General features: G+C 43.4%; 3 protein-coding genes across 3 annotated transcripts; 1 reads left to right on the top strand and 2 right to left on the bottom strand. All coding sequences in view use genetic code 11, as the record gives it.

The window, feature by feature from the left end:
- Positions 1–481: 481 nt before the first annotated feature.
- On the bottom strand, positions 482–10,203 carry EGR_06749 (Nucleolar pre-ribosomal-associated protein; the record flags this gene model as incomplete). The annotated part of the gene is made up of 22 exons (XM_024495998.1): positions 482–587; positions 1,500–1,619; positions 1,695–1,807; positions 2,529–2,672; positions 3,117–3,223; positions 3,616–3,787; positions 4,460–4,692; positions 5,516–5,609; positions 5,713–5,896; positions 5,936–5,999; positions 6,042–6,155; positions 6,204–6,445; positions 6,489–6,609; positions 6,654–6,704; positions 6,741–7,053; positions 7,132–7,278; positions 8,337–8,538; positions 8,612–8,951; positions 9,077–9,470; positions 9,524–9,651; positions 9,690–9,789; positions 10,129–10,203. The coding sequence occupies 22 exons, from the start codon at positions 10,201–10,203 to the stop codon at positions 482–484; spliced, it is 3,564 nt and encodes a 1,187-aa protein (XP_024349538.1).
- Positions 10,204–11,091: 888 nt separating this feature from the next.
- EGR_06748 (Glutathione peroxidase) lies at positions 11,092–14,051 on the top strand (the record flags this gene model as incomplete). The annotated part of the gene is made up of 9 exons (XM_024495997.1): positions 11,092–11,131; positions 11,152–11,205; positions 11,705–11,760; positions 11,915–11,991; positions 12,022–12,062; positions 12,085–12,188; positions 12,257–12,405; positions 12,793–12,874; positions 13,836–14,051. The coding sequence occupies 9 exons, from the start codon at positions 11,092–11,094 to the stop codon at positions 14,049–14,051; spliced, it is 819 nt and encodes a 272-aa protein (XP_024349537.1).
- Positions 14,052–16,884: 2,833 nt separating this feature from the next.
- EGR_06747 (Intraflagellar transport protein) lies at positions 16,885–24,839 on the bottom strand (the record flags this gene model as incomplete). The annotated part of the gene is made up of 12 exons (XM_024495996.1): positions 16,885–17,020; positions 17,390–17,659; positions 18,069–18,442; positions 19,299–19,440; positions 20,463–20,713; positions 21,551–21,692; positions 21,808–21,998; positions 22,747–23,166; positions 23,356–23,670; positions 24,081–24,486; positions 24,528–24,718; positions 24,762–24,839. 12 exons carry the CDS (start codon positions 24,837–24,839, stop codon positions 16,885–16,887), a joined length of 2,916 nt encoding a protein of 971 aa, XP_024349536.1.
- Between the last annotated feature and the right edge of the window lie 74 nt (positions 24,840–24,913).

Genomic DNA, 24,913 nt, shown 5'->3' with positions numbered 1-24,913 from the left:
CAATGGAAAACTGAGCGTTGCGAAATGCCGAAATCGTAGCAACTTATGTAGAATGGTCTCCACAATGCCAAAGTTATAATCAATGCTGCAAACTTCACTTCTTCCAATTTTACAATGACAGTTTTTCAGAACCGTTCCGTATGCTCCAATATTTCTTTAAGTAGGCCAGAATGCTTAATCGGAAAGCGAACTTAAGACTAAGGATGAATTAGGGGTAATTGTCGCTTAGCCACAAAATGAGGTTAGCAAGTGATATACTGCTTTGACTTCGGCACTTCGATGGCAGGGAGTGCATCCAACAACCTCCGGTGACGAACAAAGTGTTCTATCAGCATGGGCGTCATCCACTTAAACCACAGATCTCAACTGCATCCACAGAGGACTTCAAATACAGCACACTCTGGTGATGGAATGTTTAACCACTCAACAATAGGATATTTCAGTGGTGTCACAGTCTCAAAGGCACCCATACCTCTTCACGTTAGTGATGATTTCGACGTAGTGGTTTCCAGCATGTCGGGATCGTCATATGCATCACCTTCGCCACCGTCACAACACAGCCGATGTGTGGAATTGCTTTCTGCCACCTGGGTGTTTGATCAACGTGTATTTCGCCATAATGAAACCGCACAAGAGTTCAGTCTTCTTGTGGCAACATTGAACACAACATGTTCATTCACCGACACGAAGATTTCCAACGTCAAAAGGTGAAAGAGCCCTTCACATGCTGATCAGTCGCATTTTGAGGCTGAGACATGGATATGAAAGTAGGATAAAACGACGAAAAAATTTGGTTCCTCCTTGCCCTGATGACTAAGGCGACTCATCGCCATGCTAGCCTCAAGACGTTAACGATGGATCACCGAAACAAGACCACTGTGACTCAACTGGCGAACCTTGAACGCATTACACCGACACAACATTACATGCCCCAACACTCCGTGACCGGACACACCCCGACTTTTCACCACCTCGCCCAATTTGTGCAATCATGATTCAAAGGACTTGTTAGGAGTGAAGAAGATACACCGCCTCGCCCGTCCAACCACTACTCTAGGTGGTCTAATAGCACAACCTTCCAAGTTCCCCATTGCAATTCCACGTGTTATACTCTCCCGGAACCACTAGCCCCAAATGTTGACTGATATAATAACACCACCGCCCCAGCAGGACAAGCATTAATTCCCCAATTTTACATAATTTTGTTTCCAATTGCCCATCCCTGAATTAGAGACAAGCCTTAAATCCTGAATGAGAAGACTACACATTATCAAAATCATGTTTCAAATGTACATTTCCGTATGCAAAAATCCTCCTTCAAGCAGTAATGCGCTTTATCCTCCGCTTAGTAAACGTAGATTCGTCGTGCATTTTTCTGCAACAAAGAAAATTAATAGTGACAAAAGAAAAAAAAATGATGACCATCTTGAAGGTCTCCCCTCCCCTTCCCCCAGTAAATGCACAAAAGCAAATCCAAAAACCGATGGTTATGGGCCGACCTGAAGGTTGTATCAAGGAGTCGGAGCATGGAAAGACATGGCGATGCCTCCTTTGTCTCCTCGAATGCCGCTATCATCTGCGAAATGATAGTGAAGAAGTAGCACAGGGATGGGGAATGGCTAAAAGAAACAAACAATTCGAAATATTTGTACATAAAAGAAACTCAAGAAGGGAAGGGAAAGGAGGGCACTTACGTAGTCGAGAGAGCATGTCGAAATAACCACAACGGAAAAGCATGAAAGCGCGTCAAAGCGTGACATGCTCGTGGGATCCTTGTGGTGGCGGTCAGGAGACGAAGAATTTGAATCTAGAGGTGGGGAAAGAAAGGGTAATCACGACTTATGGAATGCTAAACTTCCTCTAATTACATATTCATTTTGATCAGTATTAGCTCAACCATAATGTTTGCCACACGATTTGGTGCGACCAGCAATCATGAATAGGTAAGGATCACATGTCGCAAAAGCGAACACTTCCAAGTAATGCTACTGAAATGAATTCAGCAACATGACGTCAAAAAATACGATTTAGGGGCAAAGTAAATGGAAATTGAGCCATCGACGAATGAGTGGGAAATTGTACTATAATTACGAATTAAACACACAAATGGGAGAATAAATGAATGTGTTAAATTTCCGCATAGGCATGACAACTTATGGCAATCATACCTTGAAAGACTTACCCGATCAAATGACAGAAAAGCCTGCTTTTCAAATCACAAAGGTAAATATGAGCTCAACTGGCCAAAAGCTGATTACGCATAGGAGAAGTGAGGATAGATAGCGACATCAACTTCAGATTGACACATTAGCTATTGGTGTCACGTATGTGTGACGTCCAAGTTTTTTTATTTAATGCGGGTTTCCTATCAACTTATGACAGTTCGTCAGAGTGAAACGTTGAAGATGTGCTTGACATGAGGGTAATTGCATTTTGGAACGACAGTGTCAACATAACAAATCCTGTCTACGCATGCTTTAACAAGGCAATTGTGCATTCAAATTACAAATAAGCAAGTGGCTTCCAACCTGAGTGGTGGTATCGACGCCAGGATCAGCATATAACAGAAGGCAGTACTTGTAGACTCGAGATTTCTCCAACAACAGGTAGTCTGAGGTATCATTGAGACTGTCAGCACAAAGTTTCACCATCCACTGCCGTTCAACACGAAACTGCAGAGACAAAGGGAAGAAGGTGGCAGTAGCTAGCAGCCGCATTAATGATGTAAAATAATGGATGGCCTGCTACCCCAAATTTGCATGGTTGATTGAGACGTACGAAGGTGACAGTGCCTAATTTATTTGGACGAAAAAAGCTGTCCTATGGTGGATGACTTTGTTCTTGAAATTTATCTACGTGCTGCATAAGTGATCCGACGGGAAAATCAAAGTTAGTGGTGGTAGAATCTACTATTATTGCAATTTCGTGGTAATTCTACAAAAGTAGTGATGAAAAGGTAAAAGTGTTAGTGTTACATCGTCCAGAGAGCTTGACAGGGTGGATGGACACGGGACAGATGGATGTATGCGCACAGAACTTGAATACGAAAACAATTTTCCATTTAGGAAAACACAAAGGCGATGAGGAATACAGCTACAATGAATTGGTTCACTTACATCTTTGTGAACCGAGTACATGATTCGTATGAAATCGGGAACTGTGCCCAAATCAATGGCCGGTTTTGCCATGTAAGTGTTCCAGAACACCTCGTACATCCTATGTTCTGAACACAGAAAAAAGGATGCAGAGAAATCGGATCGCACCAAACCAGACAAAAAAAAGTTAAGCAAAACAAGCTGAAGGAGATTTGGTAGATTTAGTTTGGACGAAATCTACAGACATACCGGTACCCCCCTCCTTTTTTAATGCAAACCAGTCAAAATTTGATGAGTTCGAGGTTGTAAACCCACGGCATTTGGGTCATTTGAAAACAATAAAAAAAGGATTATTTGAGGTGAGCTCACACTTTTTCCTCAACATCGAACCGTTTTAGAATAGAAAAGCAGAAAGAAATGGGGAAGAGGTAATCCTACAACAGTTCACCAAATATAAACCGAAATAATTCGTTTAAAAGCATGAAAGGCATAAGAGTGAGACAATTAAAGATGGACGCACCAGGTTTCGTGAGCATCCCCAGAGAGTGGATGAAGAAGTTAGCATGGACTCGAGACAGCCGAAAGGAGGTGTCCGCTCGTGAGCCAAAGAGCACCGCACGCCGTGGCCCTCCACCCAACTCACCCGCCTTGGTGCTCAAACTATTCCGCAGGGTGTCCAGCATGAAATTCAGCTACCCAAAGTGAAGAAAATTGATAATTTTTGCAACTTTTCGACCAAGAGATGGCAGACTACTAGCTTGGGGTGTCCATGCTGAGATTCCACCAGTTTACATCTTACTCAAGGCTCGCATATTTCGTAGCTCACAGGCTGCACTGGTGATGGAAATCTTAACTTCGTTGACTGGATACTGCAGACTGGTAGAAGAAAGTAGCCATTGAAACCGTGTGGAATTATGGCAAGAGTAGAATGAATAGAAGCTATTTCGTTTAGAGTATTGAAATGAGAACAAGGGTGTGGCTTTTAGGTAAATGTCCTCAATTGAAGCGGTTGGTATACGATCTAGGCCTAAGTGAATACCACGATGCAATTCGACTGACAAAGGTCTTAATTCATCAATACATACTACAACAGTGTACCAAAAACTATCAACGCCTGAAACAGAAGAGTGACTACGGAGATAACAGTCAAGTAGGGGGGGGGGGGGGGTAAGGAACGTAGCAACATAATATTTGCCTAAAATAAGGGAGTTTATCCAATTTTCCCCCTTTCAGATAGTCTTCCAACCCTTCCACAAATTTATGGCAAATACGCTCTTGGGTCTGTAACCTTCAACGCCTTAGGGAATATTTTAGACAATAAGAAACTCTGCAGCTGCGGTTGCTCTGTACCATCGTCAACTTACCTGAACACGTTCTGGAAACTGTTTCATGACAGCGACAGACATTGGGATTGAGGGGGTTTTGGTGGGTTTCCAGGCCTCTGAGAGGAGTCGAAATTGCGCAATAACGGACTTTGCAAGTCCACGAATGTTTCGTGAGTAGCTGGAGAGGGCACCGACCACAAAGGCGAGGCAGTTGCGAGTGTAAAAGCCGCGTATATCCACGCGACTGGGTTGCAGTTCTTCCTGTGCCTCATCTACAGACGGGAGGTGAGGCCGAAATAAATTGAGTATTAAAAATCCCACTTGATTAGACACTCACTTAGCTACACATTGTCAGTCGACCAAAAGGAGAGGCAGGTGTAAGCATTAACAGATGAAAATAAGGTCCACAAGTGCCGTAGATTTCCCCACCTCTTTCACCTTTTAAAAGCACACCGTTTTGTGCTGCTTTTGGTTGGCTGACTGACTAGTAAAGAGAAGCTGCCTTTGTATCACAGGGTGTACCCGGAAGATCCGCATACCACCCCTCTAAACACTTCTAAGTCGTCCACTACTTCATACCCCCCAAAAGCTATGCCTACTTTGTAGGTGGGCTAGGTTATAGACGCAATTCCTCAAGGTCAAACAGATTTGTCTGGGGTCTGACTACTCGACATCGCACAACTCCATCCTGTCAACAAAAACTTAGCCCTTAGAAACAGGTATGATCAGTTAATCAGTGGGAAGATGGTCCCGCCCCGACAAAACCAAGCAGGACCTCGCTAATACCGCAAAATCTAACTGCTGAAAGATTTGCGCTTGATGATGAGAGGAGAGAGGTAAGCCCTCGCTTTTCCTAAGCTATTGTCACCTTTCCTCGACATCGCTTAATCACATGAGCCTGTACGAAATAGAACAGAGAGTTAGAAAGTGGAATGGAAAAGGAAGTCATGCAGGGCGGAAGCTTGCTCCTAGGTACTGTCAATTACAAATCCAATCCCTCAGCATCTCATTCATCCATTCACTCACTAGATCGCCGACTCGTTCATTTGCCCACTTAGTCATTCATCCAATCAAACAAATCAAAATGAAACTCACCAGAAGAGAGGTATTGAAGAAACAGCGGGAGAAGGAAGCATGGATCATAGTGATTGTGATCCAGATTTACACCTTCCACATTCATGGATCGAGCCTATGGAAAACACAGGGCGACTCAAAGACGGCATTGAAACAGAATGACACATTTTAGATAAAACTCATCTAAGCCAACTCTTCCCTGCAATAGCAAAGCTTACCAAACACCGACGAGTAACAGGAAATGAGAGGGCACTACTCAACAGCTTATCCTTGTCCAGGACATTAAGGAAAGCGCCTGGATTCAACTCACGCCATAATTGTGGTGCCTCACCCAGTGTCTCACCGAATCGATAGTGATCGGCGAGACGATCACCCCAAATTACACTCTGGGTCGACATTCCCCTAGCAAAAAACGGCCTTAGATCCATTTAACTGATCTACCAAATGCTTGATATTGAGTATCCACCGAGGTCAAGTATGTAGATTAGCTGCAACAAGAATCGGTCTAAAAACGAGATGAAGAGGTCTACGTGGGGGTTCTACTTACCGCAAACTGATAAACTGCTACGATAAGCAGCTAAAATGGAGAGTAGAGGAATTTCCGCCGCCGTGGTCTTTGGATCAACCTCAGCAAGAGCAAGAAGTAGATTGACCAGCGCGGCTACAATTGAGTCAAATAACAATGAAGGCAGATAATTTTCTAGCCTACTTTTAAGTGGAGTCAGTGGAACTGTGGCAAACTCCTCATTTAACGGCTTCTCAAGGAGAATCAATTTAAACACACGATTGGTGGAAATGAGCTTGAGGAGGTGTTTAGGACATGGGGAGATCTTTTCGCTGACACATTCATTTTTTTCACCCTCCACCCAACCGCTCTTGGAAGTGCTTCGCGAGAGCAAACGAACAGCCGCTGCCATACAATTTAAGACAACGGCGTGGTGCCAGTAGGTCCTGGAGGAAGGTTGCCATAAAAAAAAACAGTAGCATTACTTACTTGAGACAAGTGGGGGCCAACTGAGGCCAAATCTTGAGTAACTTCACAAGCTCTCTTTCTGTCACCTCTGTTTCGGGATTCTGAGACAGCTTGTGCAACATCAAAAGTCTTGACTGAAACTCTAAAAATAACGACGACTTTTAGAGATTGAAAATAAAAGCCTACTTTTCGATAGAGTAGCTATTACGGCCTCCGGACTTGACACTTTTTTGGAATCTACGAAGAATGAAGTGGAAATTAGTGATCGCAAACCTTCAGATTCTTCATCTTTTCCCTCTACTTCTTCTTCTTCTTCTTGCTCCTCAGTAGGTGGAAGGATTTGGTCCTTCAGAAGTGACACATCAGTGTGCTCTTTTTGTAGGGTTTTGGAAAACCTCTGCAGCCATTTATCGACGAGGACACGTTCCAAAAGGATCTTGGAAATGGATTGGATAATGGGTTTGGGTGTAGCACCCTTAGTTTTCAGTTCCTCGGTTGTGTGAAGCCAAGTCAGAAAGAGAACCAGATTCTGTCTAAGGGTCCTGTAGATAGTATTTGCTGCCTTAGTAACCGATTTACTTTCATGCTGATGGAAAGAGAATGACAATGCACTATAAAAAGCCAATCATTTGGAAGTAGAGAGGAGAGGACTGTGAATGCAAACCTGAAAAGCAGAATGCAGAACTTCAGCGATACCCAACGGAGGTAGGCAGATATCGGAGACGCCTTGAACAAACTGAGCCATGTCTTGAGACAATTCCAGCAGTTGGGAGACACGATTAACCAGGTGATTTTGAAACATGAAAAAAAGCTAAAATGTAGAAAAATCAACTGCGACAACTGAAGCACGAAATCTGATCATTCCCTACAGGCACCAAACTTTCCCACCCAGAAGCTTCTCCCTGTTAAAGTTGTTTTTTTTTTTTATCTTGACAATGCGTTTGCAGATGAAACCGATCCAAATTTATTTTTTTAAATATAGTCCTGACACAAAAACGACCCTTCTGGTATGATGAAGTAAACCTTGGATTAGCATTAAATGAAAAAAGTAAATGAGGGAACATGATGAAGTCGTCAAAAATCCGTTGTTATGAGGACGAAAATTGAGCATTGATGGGCAAAAGCAAAGCACCAAAACTGTGACTCAGAAGAACAATCTGGGACTTTGCAAGCATAAATTTTCACTTTATTAGATAGGATGCGATTTAAAAGCAGTTCAGGTTTTAAAAAGGCACATTGCTTAGAAAATATTTCCACCTTTTTGCATATTCACACCCTTTTTAACTGTTCACTAAGCAAACAAATTATTTTTTTTCCGAAACTATCTATTTAGCACACTCTTAGGGCACACATCACTTCACCTCCAGAAGACTGTGGCTGTTGTGTGTATGGAGTGGACAGCAGATGACGCAATTGCCCAAAAAACAAAACAATCACGGATGACATCCAACCGCTCGCACGTGGGCAAGAAAACTTCTCCAGAAACAACAACCGGGACTAACGCATGGCCTCACGACGCAATGTAAGGCATAATACTGCCAGAGAATTTATTTGCAAGATGTACACTCTAGAAATGAAAAGGGAGGGAGAAATCTTCACCCTCACCCTCATCCCTTCTATTCGCCTAAAATCTCTCCGAGTAGCTGTCAACATTTCTTGATATTACAGAGCAACATAAACACAGTCAGTATGTCGGTTTTTCCATATTTATTTGAGGGATTTTTAATTTTACTAGGACTTCCGAAGCAGCCCGGATATTGATCGAAACCACGAGACTACCGATTTCGGCGAACCTACTTACAGCAAATGATATCACTCCAACAACAGACGATGATCATTTTGCAAATTCATTAAAGTATGGAAACCCACCTGATTAACAAATGCCATGAGATTGTGCCAATTTTCCGAATCGCGCGGTACCATGGAGGCCGTCCAATGAGTCAAATACGCGGGCAAAAGAGCTGGGCAGGCGAGCAGACAATTGGCAACCAGCTCCCGTCTCATCTCATCCGTGAATGCACTGTCCATTGGGGGCGAGAAGAGAAACGAGAGCAGGTGCTCGTTCTGCTTTCTGAAATAGCAAAAAAGAAGTTTAATTGGAGGGGATTGGTGGCCGTAAACACTTTGTTTGCTCAAAAACTAACCCGCCTTCAAGGTAGGCGCGCTCACGAAATACAAGACCAATGAGAGGAGAAGATGTGAGAGGGAGAAGGAGCCTGTGAAGTGCTTGTCGGACAAGTTCCACAGAGTGAGCATCCACCTCGGCGTCAGAACGAGATAAGGCCACTTTCTTTGACAGGGCCTCACCCCGATATGCATAGAGATAGGCTAGCTGTTTTAGTGCTGCCCTTGTAAATATCCGCATTTTTATGGTTTTACTCACTGTCGCATTCTCACAAATGCTTGTGCGAAGTAGAGTTAGGATTAACAACACGTTTTGTGGTTTGTCTGTGAAGCACTCCGATATCAGCAGTGCAATCGAATCTATGATAAAAGAAGCTAGTTTGAAGAAAAGCAGCAGACCAGGTAGCGCCAAAGTAATCGGTCAGTCCCTCAAATTCAAGAAAAGCTAAGGAAAAACGCTTCGGAACACTGGTTATTAGACGTACTCTTGGATTCCAGCAGTTCACGAATGAGAAGATTGTTATTGGAAACAAGGAAGGAGGCGATAAAGTTGATAAAACAGGTACGAACATCAGTGGGATCTTTGATGTTACGTCTACGTGAAACCTGCACCCAATCAGGATGTTCGAAATCGACACTGCGAACGAGACCACGACCCAGGAAAACGGGATCTGTTGAGACCACAGCTGCGAGCAGTTGAAGCGAAGCCTTGGCAGCTTCTGCACTGCTCTGAGGTTTGAGAGCGCGCAAGCATGCTGCTAGTGGAGCATCTTCTAGCACACCCTCAGCTAATCGTCGTCCAGTGTCTGCAAACAGATCGGTGAGGTCCGTCCGGGCTCGGACGATGATCGTGGCCAGGACTTTGAGAATCACTGCCAACTAGTTGAAAAAGGAGTGTATAATCTATCGGAATTGCAAACGCAGACACTCACCTCGTTTGACTTTCGTTCATAGCCCGTTTCTAGCAGTAACAGTAGCTCCTCACCACTTGACTCAGATAAGTATTCTTTGATGATGTCTTCTTCCTCCGCCTCTATCTTTTTGAGGAAAAACGCCAAACCTAGGGGAGGGGAAGTTAAGGAAATACCCACTACTTACTGGTTGGATCAGATGTTAACTCAGAAAATCGGGACGTTTTACGCCGTTTTGGGGGGACATCAAACTCAACTGAAGGAATTTTGTAATTCTTCACCATTATCTGAGTAAAACCAGATAAATTGAGTGACAAAGATATGCGAAGAAGCGTGGTATCCAACCGAAGAACAGCCCGAGCATATTTTAACAAGTATAATGAACAAAACTATGAAAGGGATCTTTTCGTGTAGACTCTGCATTTGAATGTAGTCCAGTCGGTCAATGTGAGCAACTAGGGATTTCCATGGTAAATTTGGTAAAAACAGTGCCAATTTATACAACCCAAGCATAAGGTATCACCCTGACTTCATTATAGCAAAGCATGCAAGCCCCTACCATGTGTCGAGCAGCGCAACCCAGACAATCACCATACTCTAATAACCAATTAAAGGACACAACTAACTAGGTCGTGTTCTCCAAGGTCTGTCAAGGGGTAGAAATCATTCGACGCAAATGTCCTGGCAGAATCAAGTGCCATAGTAAAATTGTAAAGATTCGATAATCGATTTATGCCTAAAGGCAAAAATTTTAATTTTACAAAAACTTGCTGATTTGTGAGAAATGTAACACCCAAATGTTTACTGGTAAATTATTATTTAAGGAGTTTGAGCTATTGGTCGGAACAATTTTGTAAGCATCTTTAAAGCATAGAAGTCCTTGGTCAATCTGCTTAATTTTGCGTTTGATTACACAGACACTTACGCCTCCGCCGATTTTTCTTTGGCTAGGGGAAATAGGACCCGGCCTATACCAGTAGTCGCTGCACTTCTCTAAGGCATTACTGCATATTCTGCCGTACTGCTTTGCCTTTCGACCACTTTAAGGAAGACCTGGGTCCTGACTGGAAGTCCTCAGGAGTGCCTTGGAGAAGGACAAATGCCACCGGATTTTGCACTGAAAAATACATAAGTTTATTACACTAGTGTTCTAATGGCTTAAAGAAATAGCTCATAAATCTAACAAAATACAAGATATAACTTTCGTTGACTCTCTGTTAGTGAATCAAATGGCAGAGTTGAACTAGATAGACTTTATTTTAGCACCGAAATGTTTATTTTTGTTATTTGACCAAATCGCATAAAGCCGTATAAGTCAACATCTCACATCTACCTGACAGCTCGAGTCGTGTGTAAGGATTCGACACTTCCTACAACCTCTCTAGTGCGTAAATAGAAGTGATATAAATAAAAGCTGGTGAATGTTTTTACATTTTTCCTACGACAATAGATGCAAAAATAAGTTTAATACTGTGACCTTTTAATTAGCAGTCAAAAGCAGTCGGTAGACACTCTCAGGTTTACGCACGCTAAGAAGCTTTAACAATTTGCAAGATCCAGATTGCAGTCAATGAAACTTAACAATTTTCATGTTACTGGAGTTTGTGCTAAAACTTGTGGGTGCTGGATGTAATGCGTTGTCTGCTAAGCCCTCGGTTCCGGCAAGGGTCTGCCATGTGCCATGGTCATTGCACCCTCACCGAGTAAGCTGGGTTCTCGTGTATGCTAATTACCCCAGCCCCTTCTCAATGTTAAATATATACATTCTAATCGAGTGGCATGTCTTCTTTTGCTATTAAAAAGTCTAGAATGACTATACTGAACATTTATTCGTTCTTATTTTGGTTAAAGGAATTATAATAACAAACTTTAGGACTGGAAGTTTTTATCTCAGGGAAATATCGGGGTTAGAGTAACAAAAAAAGCAACTCTAATGATCACTTTTTTAAATTTAAAAAATTTTTTGCCTTTAGAGCTTATCTAACGCAATGTTCTCCAAAATGCTATGTATGAATTTTGTTATTGGCTTTAAATGTTTACATTAACCCGTTGTTTTTGAAAAAAACTTTTGAATCTAGACAATGCGAATTTTGTGCTCTAATTTTTATACCTTTTGTATAAACATTTTAAAGCTGTTCACTTCCATTTAAATATGCTTTAAAATAGCACACACCCCAATGTTTTCCTTTCTGCGCTTTCAAGGTCGTCTCCTTCTTAATAAGCCTTGTAGCTTCGTTTTCCCGCAATTCTACAAGATGGTGGGTTTCCACACAGGTTCATTGTTTTGTGACAAAATTTTTAACCATACGCGAAATATGCCTATTTACTTGCTGCGTAAGAATCATGCTTTCATTTTTAACGCTACCACTTGCATTGCCATGTGATTGCAATTTTGTCTGCATATTTTACTAGGCTTCGAACGAAGCTGAATTCTACACATTCGATGCGCTGGATATCGATGGGAACAACGTTTCCATGGGGAAATACAGGTTTGTTTATCATACTTGCTCTTTCTACAGTCATCCCCGTTTTGCCTTTCAGGGGGAATGTGGTCATTGTCGTTAACGTTGCCACTCTATGAGGCTTGACTAAGAAAAACTATGCCCAGCTGCAAGATCTGTATACCAAATATAGCAGCCAGGGCCTTAGGATTCTCGCCTTTCCCTGTAACCAATTCCGCAATCAGGTGTGTTAGTACTTTCCGAATGTTGAAATCCTGTCAAATTGTTTACTATAAGCAAATTGTGCTTCTAGGAACCGGGAACCAACGCTGAAATCAAGGAAGCCGCGCGAAACAAATTTGGACTCACATTCGACTTCTTCAGCAAGGTTGATGTCAATGGTCCCGATGCCTTGCCCCTTTTTATTTACCTCCAAAAGACTCTTAAGGGGACGCTCACCAAGTAAACTGCGACCTTTCTTTAATCCGTTTACTACCAGCGTTGCATAATTGTGGTGCATCTAGCATCACTAGCATGCAGCTTGTTTCCTACCACTTCATGATAAATAGCCGCACAGAGTCTTGCCTCATCATGTTATGAGAAGGTTTCCAAAAATCAGTGACAGTCATTGCTGTACCAGAAGAGTGAAGCATTTAGATTAGGGTGGTGGATTTTCCCTTAAAAGTGGTGTAGCTAGCGCATAAATTGGATTATCATGTCAGCCTCCACTGTAATTTGACGTAGTTACAAATCTTACCTTGGGGTTTGTTTAATTTCTTACTAGGTCATTTGCAATCACGCGCATTTTGTTTCTGAAATGAACTTTGTGTTTCTTTACCTTTGCAGTAGTATAAAATGGAACTTCACGAAGTTCCTCATCGATAGAAATGGCATCCCCTACAAGCGCTACTCCCCGACTACTGATCCTGAGGTAATTGAATGCGTTTTTGTTTAATTGCTTTTTGTTGACTAAGTACATTGATGTTGTGGATTTTATTATCTTACAACATCAATCATTTCCACTTTCCCACCAACCACCTAAAAGTGATCCTTCACGTTATTCTAAATGCCGTCTAGTTCCCATCCACCTAGTTTTCTTTTCCTCCTAAACTGCGAAGATACTAAGTTCAATTTGGAATAAACAACTGTTCCCGCTTTGTTTATGCTTGTAAACAACGTAAACGCCTAAACATTGAATCGCATGTCTATTGTTAAGCTTATTCTGAAGATATTCATGATGAAGTCCTGTTTATTCCCAACATTTCGCTAAAAGTCGTTTGGTTGCTTTCACTACATCAGATAATTAATGTGCAGATTATTTTCCAAACATCAAGCTGCTTTACCAGCTGGGTTCTTTAGTATCATCCACTATTCTTCCATCTGGATTCTCGCCTGTTTAAGATTAAAATCACCAAGAGAAATCTTCTCTTGGAATGCAATCCAATTGGCCAACGGGTCGTCTGTGGGTATTCCGAGTTTTAGCGAATTGCTCCATCGGATGGTTACCTGCAGTAACCCAAAAATAAGGGTATTTTCGAGTCGGAAACTGCAGGTTTAAAAAATCGTAATTTCCTGCTTAAGTTATTTACCACCAGAGCATTAGAGGGTAGTTGGTCACATGGCAGGCGGTTCCTTGTTCTGATATGGCGCAAACTGTTTTCACACTTGGTCAGTCGGATTGGCTGGCAAGGAGTAAATAATGTAAACGTCTTACACCTGCTTTCTTATTTCAAACCCATCCAATCCCTTTGAGACAGAGTTTGATGACTCCAGTAAAGAGGCGTTAAATACCTGAATTAGTTGGTTGGTTAGCATAGCTGAGTTCTCACTCACTTCTCTTTCTTCTGAAGGATATGACGAAGGACATCGAGAAGCTGTTGTCCGCCTCCTAGATGTCTACAAAGGCGGTCAGTCCTCCTCGAAATCTTCATTCCCCCAAAACAAGTGGTGATGTGTGTGCATCCGTGTCTCCTATGACAAAGTTGATGGAAAGCCTGTTGGCCACATTGACTTTCGATGTTCTCTGCAAACTGGTATACTTTGTGGAGATGACACCGCCCACATTTCCTCTTACCTATTTCTCTTTCCTTCTCTTGTTGGAGGACTGACGTTTTCTTTATACGTCCATTTCATGTTCTCTTCCCTCTTTTGTTACGTACATTATTATCTTGTCTATTGAGTAATAAATTGGCCATTTTTCCCGGTTAACAGCAAGTCTTTTTTAAAATTATGCTACGAAATTGCTGAATTGTAGGGTATGTTCTTTTTATGCCTTAGGAGAATGGTCTGTACTTTTTTCTGCGATGATTAATAGGGAGAAGTTAGGTGACAAATTCTGTCCCGACGCTAACTGTTTCAAGTTGTTTCAAACTTGCGTAAAATCGGAAAGTCCTGACGAGGACTTTCGTGTCTGATGTTGAGTGACTACTGCGCCACATTTGTGCGGTGGTTTTCCATCGCGGTGATTCCACCGGTGTAACTCCCTGGGCGCGTTTTGCTTGTCAGTGGCTCCAAGAAGTGACACTTATCTCGTTAAGTTTCTCAGAATTTGACCTTTGTTGCATTTGGCATTGCTTACTATTCACCATGTTCGCATTGTCCGAGCACCTCTCTGGAAAATTCCAGCGTAAGAAGGCACGTGATCTTCACATTTCAACTGAACCCACACTTTCAGCCTTTTTAATGAGTGATTGTGGCCCACATAATCTAAGCTTGGCTTCGCTAATAGCTGTGCTACAGTACTCGGGACTCCGATGGATACTGGCTAGCTGAAGTACTTGCTTTGATACTTCTGTCACGTAGGTTTAGCCACTTCTATAGCGGCTACTTGATCCATTCACAAGCATGCCTTCTTTGACGCGTCAGTAGAATCAGTCACATTCTTCACGTCCATCGCAACGTTACCATCAAAGTCTAACGTGAAACCGACTTCTTGGCACCTCCTCAGGTTCATTTGAAATTGTCAACATCTCAACCTCATTGCAGATTTCACAGAACTTGATGTGGAGGAGAGTATATGATAGTCAAAAGGAGATTTTGTGATGCCTCGTAACGTTTGCGAAGAAAGTCAACTACCACAGACAGGACTAACTCCAAACCCTTGTTTATTTTTGATTAAATTTGCCGTGCATATGTAATGCAAGCGGTCAGATGGGGATATCTGTGCGTCACACATGTGTGACGTGGAGAGTGAACTTGTTAATGGTAATCAGGACCTGCCCAAATGGTCTCATCCCATGTTGACGGATCCCATACCTGGACAAATAGGTAATTGAAGTTGATTTTATTTTGAAACCGAAGGTCTTACTGTGGAGTAGTCTGCTTTCTTAACTTAGTCGAGTAGATTTTGGTGAATTCATATGTTGTGAAGATTTTAATCCAATTATTCAGTATCACGAGTTTCGTGCTTTTGCAGATGAAGAGTAGAGCTGCATGCTTTCTGGGGTTGCCACCCAGTCAGACAGCAGAAAATAAAATCTTTTTGTGAGGTATCGCAAGTCACATGCGTACTTATTAAGCAACCACGTCTCAAGACTTTGTTTTTGACTTGAGTGGCGAATTATTGTGCAAACTTCTTGGTGGATGGAGTAGGCGATTTTAAAATTACACAAAGTCAAGCAAATAAGGGCTCTCTCTAAGGTGATGGCAGAGAATACCAGCACCACCCTTACCCATGCGGGCTTTCCATTCGCCACCATTTTCTATTACTAGCTCATCAGTCTTTTTCCTCCTTCGGAGTGAGGTCCTCTCCAGAATTATACATCTTATCAAGTTCTGTGGCTATTTTGACACGTGATTTGGCGATATTAATCAATGTGCCCTTAAATGCATGGTGTCCTTAAAATGGCCTCTTGACCTCCAAATCCAAGGTCGCAAGGGGAGCGACTAGATTTTGTGGAGGTGTTTACACCTAACCCCAAACTTGTGCCACCATAAACGTACATAAAATCGCTATTGTTTGTAGAGCTCACGTTACCTTCAGCATTTTGTGCATTTCGAGAGACGGACTTCACTTCCTTTCTCCTCGTAAATTAGCCTTTTATGCCAGTCCACGACACCCAACCTTCTTACTCCCATTGGTCCACCTCAAGAATAGGTGATTCTACTGATTTTAGGCGTGTGAAACCCTAAGTTGAACCTACTCTCCACCTCCACTAAAAATCATGGTCCAATTTGCATTTACATTGAATGTTGTAGGTTGTTTTGTTTCCATACACAGTAGGCCAAACAAAATACTCCGAATTGGTCGTTTTTCATTGTTTAGAGCTTTCGAGTAATGTACTTCAAAGGAGCGTGACACCTGCAGATGGTTAAGCGTCAAAGCAATGTGATAACAAGAAGTGCTTGAACGTTACTTGGTACTTTTCCAGTCGTGTGTTTAAATTTGTCACAACCGGATTCATGACAGTTCACGGGTTCTGTTTAGCCTTAACAATGGATCGAGTAACCTTCAGTCACTTGGCGAAATTACTTTTATTTACGATGCCGCATTCAAGACGGCTGTTAAGTATGCAGGGACACCATCCACCGCCGATTTGCGGACGTGCGATTGGCTTTGAGGTTTCGACACTATTGCTTTGTCGTTGGGTAAAGGCGTATTCCATCTCCACACCACCCTGTGGTGTGTTTGAAGTTTTCTGTAGTTACAAGTCGATGTCCACTGAGTCGTTTTGTTTTCCCATTCTTTTATTAAAAACGTCATAGTTAAACTCTCTTTTTCAGACCTTTTGTGGTTACCACCTGAGACACGACATGTGCGCCGACCAGTCTGTTTATTCCACGTGTTGTACGCCCACCTTGGTGCCGCTTTGTACGAGTTTACTAAACCGCCTTTCTTTCATCCTTTAGACTGATTATGAATTGATGACAATTCGCATTTAGAACCAGGTGGAAAATTCCTTCTGCCCTATTAACTAAATATCCTACGGAGTAAGGAGGGACTCACCGCGTTAGTATGGCAATCATTTCACCTCGCATTACCCTCCCTAAAAGAGGGAGTCCGCGCTCACCGAAGTGCATTGTACTACCCTCGGCGGGCCTTCCACAGGTCATGCCGCCCGCTTTACTGCCATATCTTCTACATAATGGGATTGCAAACACCCACCAACACCTTGTCTTTGTGTTCATATTCCTCCGTGCCGTCCAGTTGATAATTGTCCACACGTTTGACCGCCTCAGCGTGATTGTCTTTCCAGATCTTTGTCTTCATGTTCCCTCCGCCTTCATTGACTACTTCACGATGAAGGAAAAACCCTTTTTAGTAGTCACTCTACCCCTCTAATTGAAATTTTCAGCGTTATTTATCACCCGTTCATCATATCTTCTCTTGAGAATCGGAGCTTGTCATTAGAGACTGTGGACTTGTTCTCTTTTTTCCGTAGACGTTGCTTTGGCTGTGCCGTTAAGAATGCTGCTTGCGTCGATGTCAACATTAAATTCGACTTACCGCACACCAAGGAGCACCAGTGGGATACCGAAGACTTCAAACTGGTCCCCCTTATCATTGCTACACTTGGATCGAGGCATCCAGTCAGTTATCGAAGTGCATGCGAAAATTCTGTCTGTTCGGTGGGAATTGTAGTGTCTCGCCTGATCAACACTATCATCACTCCCTCCGCAGTCTCCAAACCCAATGGCGATGGAGCGGGGCTCAACAGCAAGAGATTTTGTCACGTGAATTTCACGATTACTGCGATGTGACTGCCTGCGTGGAGGCCTAAAATGGTTCCAGTACGAAGCAAATCTGTTCCAAAGGCATAAGTATTCCGATCTTTTAGGCTGTCTGCCAAATATAATCGTCATCGTTCGCCGGAACTTTGTATACACGTTGCAAAAGGGTTCTCTAAGAGAGGATCACGCTTGATTGACACTATCGCACACTTGAAATCATCTCCATTGACGATGGTGCCTCCATGCTAAGCAGAACATTGCTTCCACAAGTGCGGCAGCTGTTGGTAGGACATCCCGGTCCGAAGGTGCAAGTTCATGAGGTGGCGAACTCGCTTAGCCTGGGGACATACTGAGATCCATGCCCAGGTAGACTAGACTGCCCTCGCCCTTCGCCTCACCGCATCTCATCTCAGGTTATTTCGCCTGTCCTCACCTTCTCACGTCCTCGTGCTTACTCATGCCCATGCAGTGCCAGCGCAACACACGAGACCCTCACAGCTGCGTTGGGGTCATGGTAGACATGTAGGGTGGGAGGAGGCAGGGACCGCAGAAGAGCGGTGCCAGGGTGTGGACTTAAACCACTGACCCAAGGGTTACTGCTCACATCTACAATCGTCCACTTTGTCAGCTGTGTTACAGTGGAACGGCACCACGTTCCGTGTTGTGGCATGCTTAATTTCTCCCAGCTGCGTGGCGCTGCGCTATTCCTGGAGTAGTTGTTGTTGCTGATGATGCTGATGATAGACGCGACCCATCTGTCTTCTTCCTGTTGTTCGTCCACTTGATGGTGGCGTTCATGGTTGCAACTTCCGGTGAAGGCATTGCTCAACTTCAACAAACAAGTCGGCATCATCGTTAATACAGATATGACGGCGAATGTGTATGTGTGTGGTGGTGTCAATCAATGTCACTGGTCCGTACTGAGCAAATGGACGTGCAGTTTAGTGAAGTGTTGGGCAAACAACCTTCTCCTTTACCTTCCATTGTTTTATGCCCTACTCTTCCGATCCTTTGGCATCCCCCTATTCACATGTCTTTTACCTGCCCATTTGCCCTCTTTGTCACATTCCAACCACTTTATGATCCCAATGGTTGCCATAACTATGCCTGTGAATGACAACTTTGGGTATAAATCATTTTTAAACCACAGTCTCTTTAGCTTTGCTCGTGAGTGTTTGGGCTGCACATGGAACCCCTCTCCCTCTCTAGTTGATAATCTAGGTTTAACCGGGTCGGCATGACATCACACAGAAAATGCACCATTTCGAGTCAAAAGGAAACACTTTAATCATTCACAAATACAAACATTCCCGACTTCAGGAAATTGGCTCATGTGGACGTGACTGATATGGTCCACACGTACCCTTTAACGCCAGGATGCGTGTTAGTATAGAAAGGAAATGGATTGTAAAATTCGCCTTTTCTTTCAATTTGTCCTTTTTTCTACGTCCTAGCTACAGAATAAAAGTGGAAGTTAACTCTAGGCGTTAGCTATCAAGGCACCAAGCAGAATAAGTAGAGGTAAAAGCATCAACAAGGTTGTCTTTGTTCCCGACATGTCTGAGTAGGCCGGGCATATGGCATGCGTGCGGGCATCTGCTGGCTGAGTGCTGGAAACATGAGGGTGGTCCCATTCTCGCCTACTTATTTATCCTTAACACTTTTCTGGAGATCAGCTTACTTACTGTCGCCAAGTAATAATGGCCAATTAGGGGGAAAGAAGCGAGGGCGCCAATTCTCAAACGTTTCCATTGCATTCGAGAAGAACTTGTGGAATGTTGGGCAGGCATCTGCGGCACATAGGCGACCATATTTGACCGCAGGCGTCTGTACGTAAATCAACGATTTTCTGGACGTGTTTTTTAGGCAAATAAGCTACTAGGAGGCGAAATTCACAGTGGAATTTGAGCAAATGAATGTCACTGGCGTGGAATGACAACAGATGAAAAGCTTTAAGGCCTATCTATCAGTCATTCACCTCCATGTTGTAGCTTGCTGGTGGACTTGTGATGAATAGTGGATTCAGTCTATCGAGATGCGCTAAGGGAACAAACATGGCATTGGTAATCTACAGGCATTCAACGCACTACCCATACCATATCCCCACTTCTAACGTAAGCACCACTTCGACTCCAGATGGAGATGCTTTGCTTGCGGAAAATCACAGCCGAAAGCTTCCACTGCAAACGAAATATCTGGTAGAGCCATGAATAATGGCTAAAAAACAGGCAAGACAAAGCTGAATGTCACCTGGATTCACTCGTACCTAACTTTTCCGACAACTGATTGGACAGGCTTGGGCTTCCGACCGGAATATCAATTGACCAAGACATCGGTACTGATGTCTTTATTGTCGAAATGTGTGAGTAAACACAGAAGTACAGAGTTGGCATATGAACCAGTCACAAGAGGGTATTGGTAACCGATTGGCCTTGACCTTATGTTTAGTGTTATAGTGCATCTAGACGTGATCTCAGCCAATCAGGGAGGAGCGAGGAAGGGGGCGAAAACTAGCTACAAAAGTGAAGTTTCCTGAATATCGAATGAAAATTTTTTTCTTTGGGTTACAGACATACATCGGAAAGAACTTCATTTGCTTTCCAACCCAAATTTTACTGCAAAATTGAACATTTGACGACTGCCTCTTGAAACCAAAGTCAGCATGATGAGTTAGGCCGTCAGTCAGTTTGTCATAGGTAGTATTTAAAAAAAGGAAATACGGTGACTTCTTTCCCTTTCCTTCTCAAGTCTATTTTATTCCCCTCTGCGAAAATAGCACGCCATTCTCACGGTAGAGCTTATAACACTTAAAAGTTTATTCACTTTCAAATCCCACACATGTCATCTACGCACTGTCATCTTGTCCATACTCACAGTCACTCTCCAGCGCCATGTCAGCATTGTCTTCTATGGACTCCATACACTCCTCACCCATTGTTAAACCTCGATCACTGTCCGAACCTCCTCTAGAATCCAGCTGTACTGGCGTCGGCATGTCGAGGGCCCGGAATATTGCATTTTGTACCTCTTTGTCCAGATATCGTGCCACGGCTTCATGGCCGCCTAGTTTTTCTTTCATCTCCTGCAGACAGGCGTAGGCCTGTAAAAAATGAAAGATACACGTATTGGAGAATTGAACGAGGTCATTTCAGAATAGTAAACTTTAGGAGTCTTCGTAGAAGTTGTAAATTCACAAGGGTCGTTCAAGTCCAGCCGGGACTTTTTACTTGATAGGTTTAAAAGAAGGTGCGGTTTCAGTGGTGCCAAATACAGTAGTAAGTGACAAATATGTTGCCTCATTTCTCCTCCTGTCTAAAGAAGTTTGGAAGAAGTTAATCAGAGATGTCGTAAGCCCATTCCACACACATCTACCTATTTGGAAGACTTCAAGCACTCCACGCTGACATGACGATTGGGCACAGTAAGAGCGCTGAATGGTGTGAACACCTCAAGGTCTGTTGAACACTTGCCAGCGATGGCTGTAGTCATTATGATTTCCAACTCATCAACACAGCGCACTGAACCACTCTTTGCCTGCCTCCTGACTGCCCCCCTCCCCGCGTAATCCACGCTTAATTGCACCATCGTGAAATTTTACTAGAGACAAACCACTTGAAGTGATAGCGTAGGATGTCTACCAAATGTGCACGGACCGACACCGTTCCCTACACTAGTACACACATCACAGAAACTCGGGTGGAAAATGCTGTAGCCTACTCGGGGTGATTACTTCATGTCTGGACTTCTGCAAGAGAACTACTCTTCTCTACGTCGAAAGTTCTAAACCCTTAGTTATGACAGGGAACTACGTGGAAATATAAGTACAGCTTCCCTCCTGTCTCTTTTATAAAACTGAGTCTCGGTATGACTCCGGTCCCCAAGCGGTTAATGATTCAACTAGGATTAACTTGAGGTAGAAGGTTGCGACAAGACGTACAGCATGGTATTGTTCATGTGCAACCAATCCTTTGACCATTACCGCGTAGACATGACCAGGACGAATAATTATGGCAGTTTTGGGTTCATCCACTATTGCTTGACACTGGCTTAACGCGTCCACTGGGTCATCTTCGAATAGCCTGAAAGAAAACAGGCAACTATTCACAGCATTCAATTATGCGCCCATGTTTCCACATCACCTCGATATTACTTTTATCAGAAAAGTCCCACTAGAGGCATCAATGCTGAACTTACAGTTGTGCATCCACAAACTTTTTGCACAGCATAATTTGCGATTTAATACTACAAAGACGCTCCTCCAACTTCTGTCCATTTACTTCATCGGAGGCGACAGCAGCATCCGCAACAGCTCTCGAGAGTGCCTTGTAGGCCTCGGTTAGAGCACCCATTGCCTTTTCGTAGCTCTGGTATTCGTCTACCTCCATCTGAACAAAAAAGTGAAGCAGTATCACCTTTGTACAAGTAAGAGTAAATTCATTTTGGCAAAAAAGGACTCGATGCTGTATATTTGAATGTCATGACCCAGTTACTAGTTTGTGGCTTCTCTCTACCCATTTTTCAACAAAGAGACCGCGTAGACCATAACCACGAATATTCATGAAGTAAAACGCAGATTAAAAGTTTAGGAGTGATATTTCTTTTGAGTCCTTATTTATCCATTCGAACAGGCAGAAAAGATAAAGCGACGCGCTCCACGCCGAGTTACTCGACATCGCTAGTAAATTGCCCATTTAAACAATTTGGGATTTCGCTACCATCACCAGATGCTCTGTGGACAATTTGAAGGAAACCTAGCTTTCAGAACCTTAAAAGCAGGAGGAAAGTGGACGAGATCAAAAGAAGGAATGTCACACTGATGGAATAACCAATATCCACGATCTATGGTGCATGCAACTAACCTCACCTTGGAAGTGTCTACAAGCGGTACCAAGCGCCTACCTCACGAGCCCTAAATGACCATCAACAAGCACACATAAACTCCTTTCAAGTGGACAAATTATGTTGATACGTAAAGATAAGGAAAGGGCTTATTTTCCGGTCATTGTGAGACCCTGACTCTGACTTCCAATAGTGCGCTTCCAGCCGACCTCTTTTAAGAGGTCAAGTAGTTATAGACAAGTGAAGTAAGTGCTTCCATTTAAGTCGTGTTGCTACGATAAACACAAGAATTACCTGCGCGCAAGCCTCATAGAACGAAGAGAGTGAATTGAAAGATTTTGCTCGCGTATAAAACTGCACAATGAGTTTGACCACACTGGTGTCATTGCGCCAGGTACCGAGAGTTTGAAGGTAATTCGCAGCCATGATGTAGATGTCGCGCTGTTTACTCACATTGGCGAAGAAGATGATCTTGTTGGTGTCACCGGAGCGTAGTAAAGCTTTCATAGCGCTGACACGGTCACCAGCTTGAGTGAGTTTCTTACAAGCAAGGTGGCAGAGACCTTGCGAGAGGCATGCATAGCCCAGACGGGTGAGCACATCACGTCGCTCCGTTTCCGACATGTCAATGTCCGGTGGTGGTGTCAATTGCTCTGCTAGGTCCTCACTCAGTGCCACATCATAGTCCGTGCACAGCTTCACTGCTTCCAGCCACTGTTCGATGGAGAAAAAAGGGAAGGAAAACTAGCGTGACTTCTGAGTTTAAAAAAGCAGAGAGAGGATTTTAACTGCTTTGTAGGTCGAACTGATTAAAGGTCAGTTTATTTCCATTCCACAGATGACAGACCAATTCTTAAGAGGCATTCTGTTTTTACAACTTTAAAGAGTAAAACCAGGCTTCACCTGCTTGCCCCTGGCAAGAACTTCAACAGCCTTGACAAACTGATCGTTCTGGAGGAAGAAATTGGAACACTTGCGTATCAGTTCTGGATCACAATCGCTGCCAAGGTCGTCGCAAGTGATGCTGACCAAGGCACCGTATTGTCGCTTCTCAAAGGCTAGATTAATGGCGGTGTTGAGGTGACCTGCTCTGTGGTAGAGTAGCACGGCTTTCTCCACAAAGTTCCCTCTCTGTTCCAAGTGACGAGCAGCGTCTAGCATGTCATCCGGACTGCCCAACTGAGCCAGACTATAAAGGTTCTCGTTTCTGTTGTGCTCCTACAAGGAAGGTGTGAAAGGCTTGAAGCGAATGGCATTAACTACACACGAGTCTACCGATGTATTGCATTCACTTATTCAAAGGCTACAATCAAGTGGCGTGGATTATGACATCTCGATTGATAGGATTGAAACCTTTTGACAATCCGTGGTTTTCACTGACTGTGGGATAGACTCAGCTGTAGGTGGTTGATAATACCCACTCTGGCATCAGAAGAAGCAGAAAACATGGGCAACGTCGTGATTTGGATCGACGATTTAAAATCCAGTTTGAACTAGAAAAATCTAACACAGTGGCACTATCTGCTTGATATATGCCAAACAATAGGTTTTCGGTCTCTCGTAGTTTGACAATACTGTGGGGATCTTTCACTAATCCTCTCACCCAATTACGACTTTGAGTAACTCACCTTGGCGAGTCGCACAGCACAAGAGAAGGCACGAGCTCGAGTATACAGCTGAATAGCTCGATCTACATCTCCTTTAGCTTCCATTTGTCTTGCTAAATGATAGCATGCAGCTGCGTCACCAGTCTCGTTGCACAACTCCAGAGCTGCTTCTTCTTTTCCCCCACAACAGTAGACACGAACAAGAGAGACGTAGTCCTTCACCCGACTGTAGTATAGTTCCGCTTCTTTCAGTCGCCCTTTCGCTTCCAGACTCTGCGCCCACCAATGATGCAGTTCTCTATGACATTCAATAAGGCCAAAGGAGTGGTACCTGGACGGATGTGAGTTTACGAACTCTTCTAGCTTCTCCGGAGAGTCCTTCAGCATACGTGGAACCTCCACGCAGTGTGTATTTGATTGTACAAAACTAGAAGATAATATTAAAAACGTGCTCTCATTGCTACATACTGGTGGATTGCATCTTCAATATTCCCCTGATTCTTTAACTCCAGCGCGTAGGCGTAGTGTGTATTTTTTAGACGAACCCGATTGTGTTTTTCAACAACACTCAGAGCTTCGTCCCAATGTCCCAAGGCACGATGCATCCTGGTCACTAAGTCCCATCTTCCGCATTCAATGAACAAACGCTCTGCCTCAGCCTTTGGGCGAAAAGTTGTGTGTTGGGCAAAAGCAGAAACCTACCGTCATGCCCAACTGCAGAGCCAATTCACCAGTTTGAGCAGTGAGACAGTTATCCCCATTTCGGAACTCTCGGAGCATCGATGCCCCAAATGCGTTACCTATTTTGCCTAGGCACAAGAATCCAACATCTAGTCGTCGAGTAATAACACACA

The sequence above is a fragment of the Echinococcus granulosus genome (genome assembly GCF_000524195.1).
Source record: "Echinococcus granulosus chromosome Unknown EG_S00063, whole genome shotgun sequence".
NCBI lineage: Eukaryota > Metazoa > Platyhelminthes > Cestoda > Cyclophyllidea > Taeniidae > Echinococcus > Echinococcus granulosus.
The sequence above is the reverse complement of the archived record's forward strand: the minus strand, read 5'-3'. Positions and strand labels throughout refer to the sequence as shown.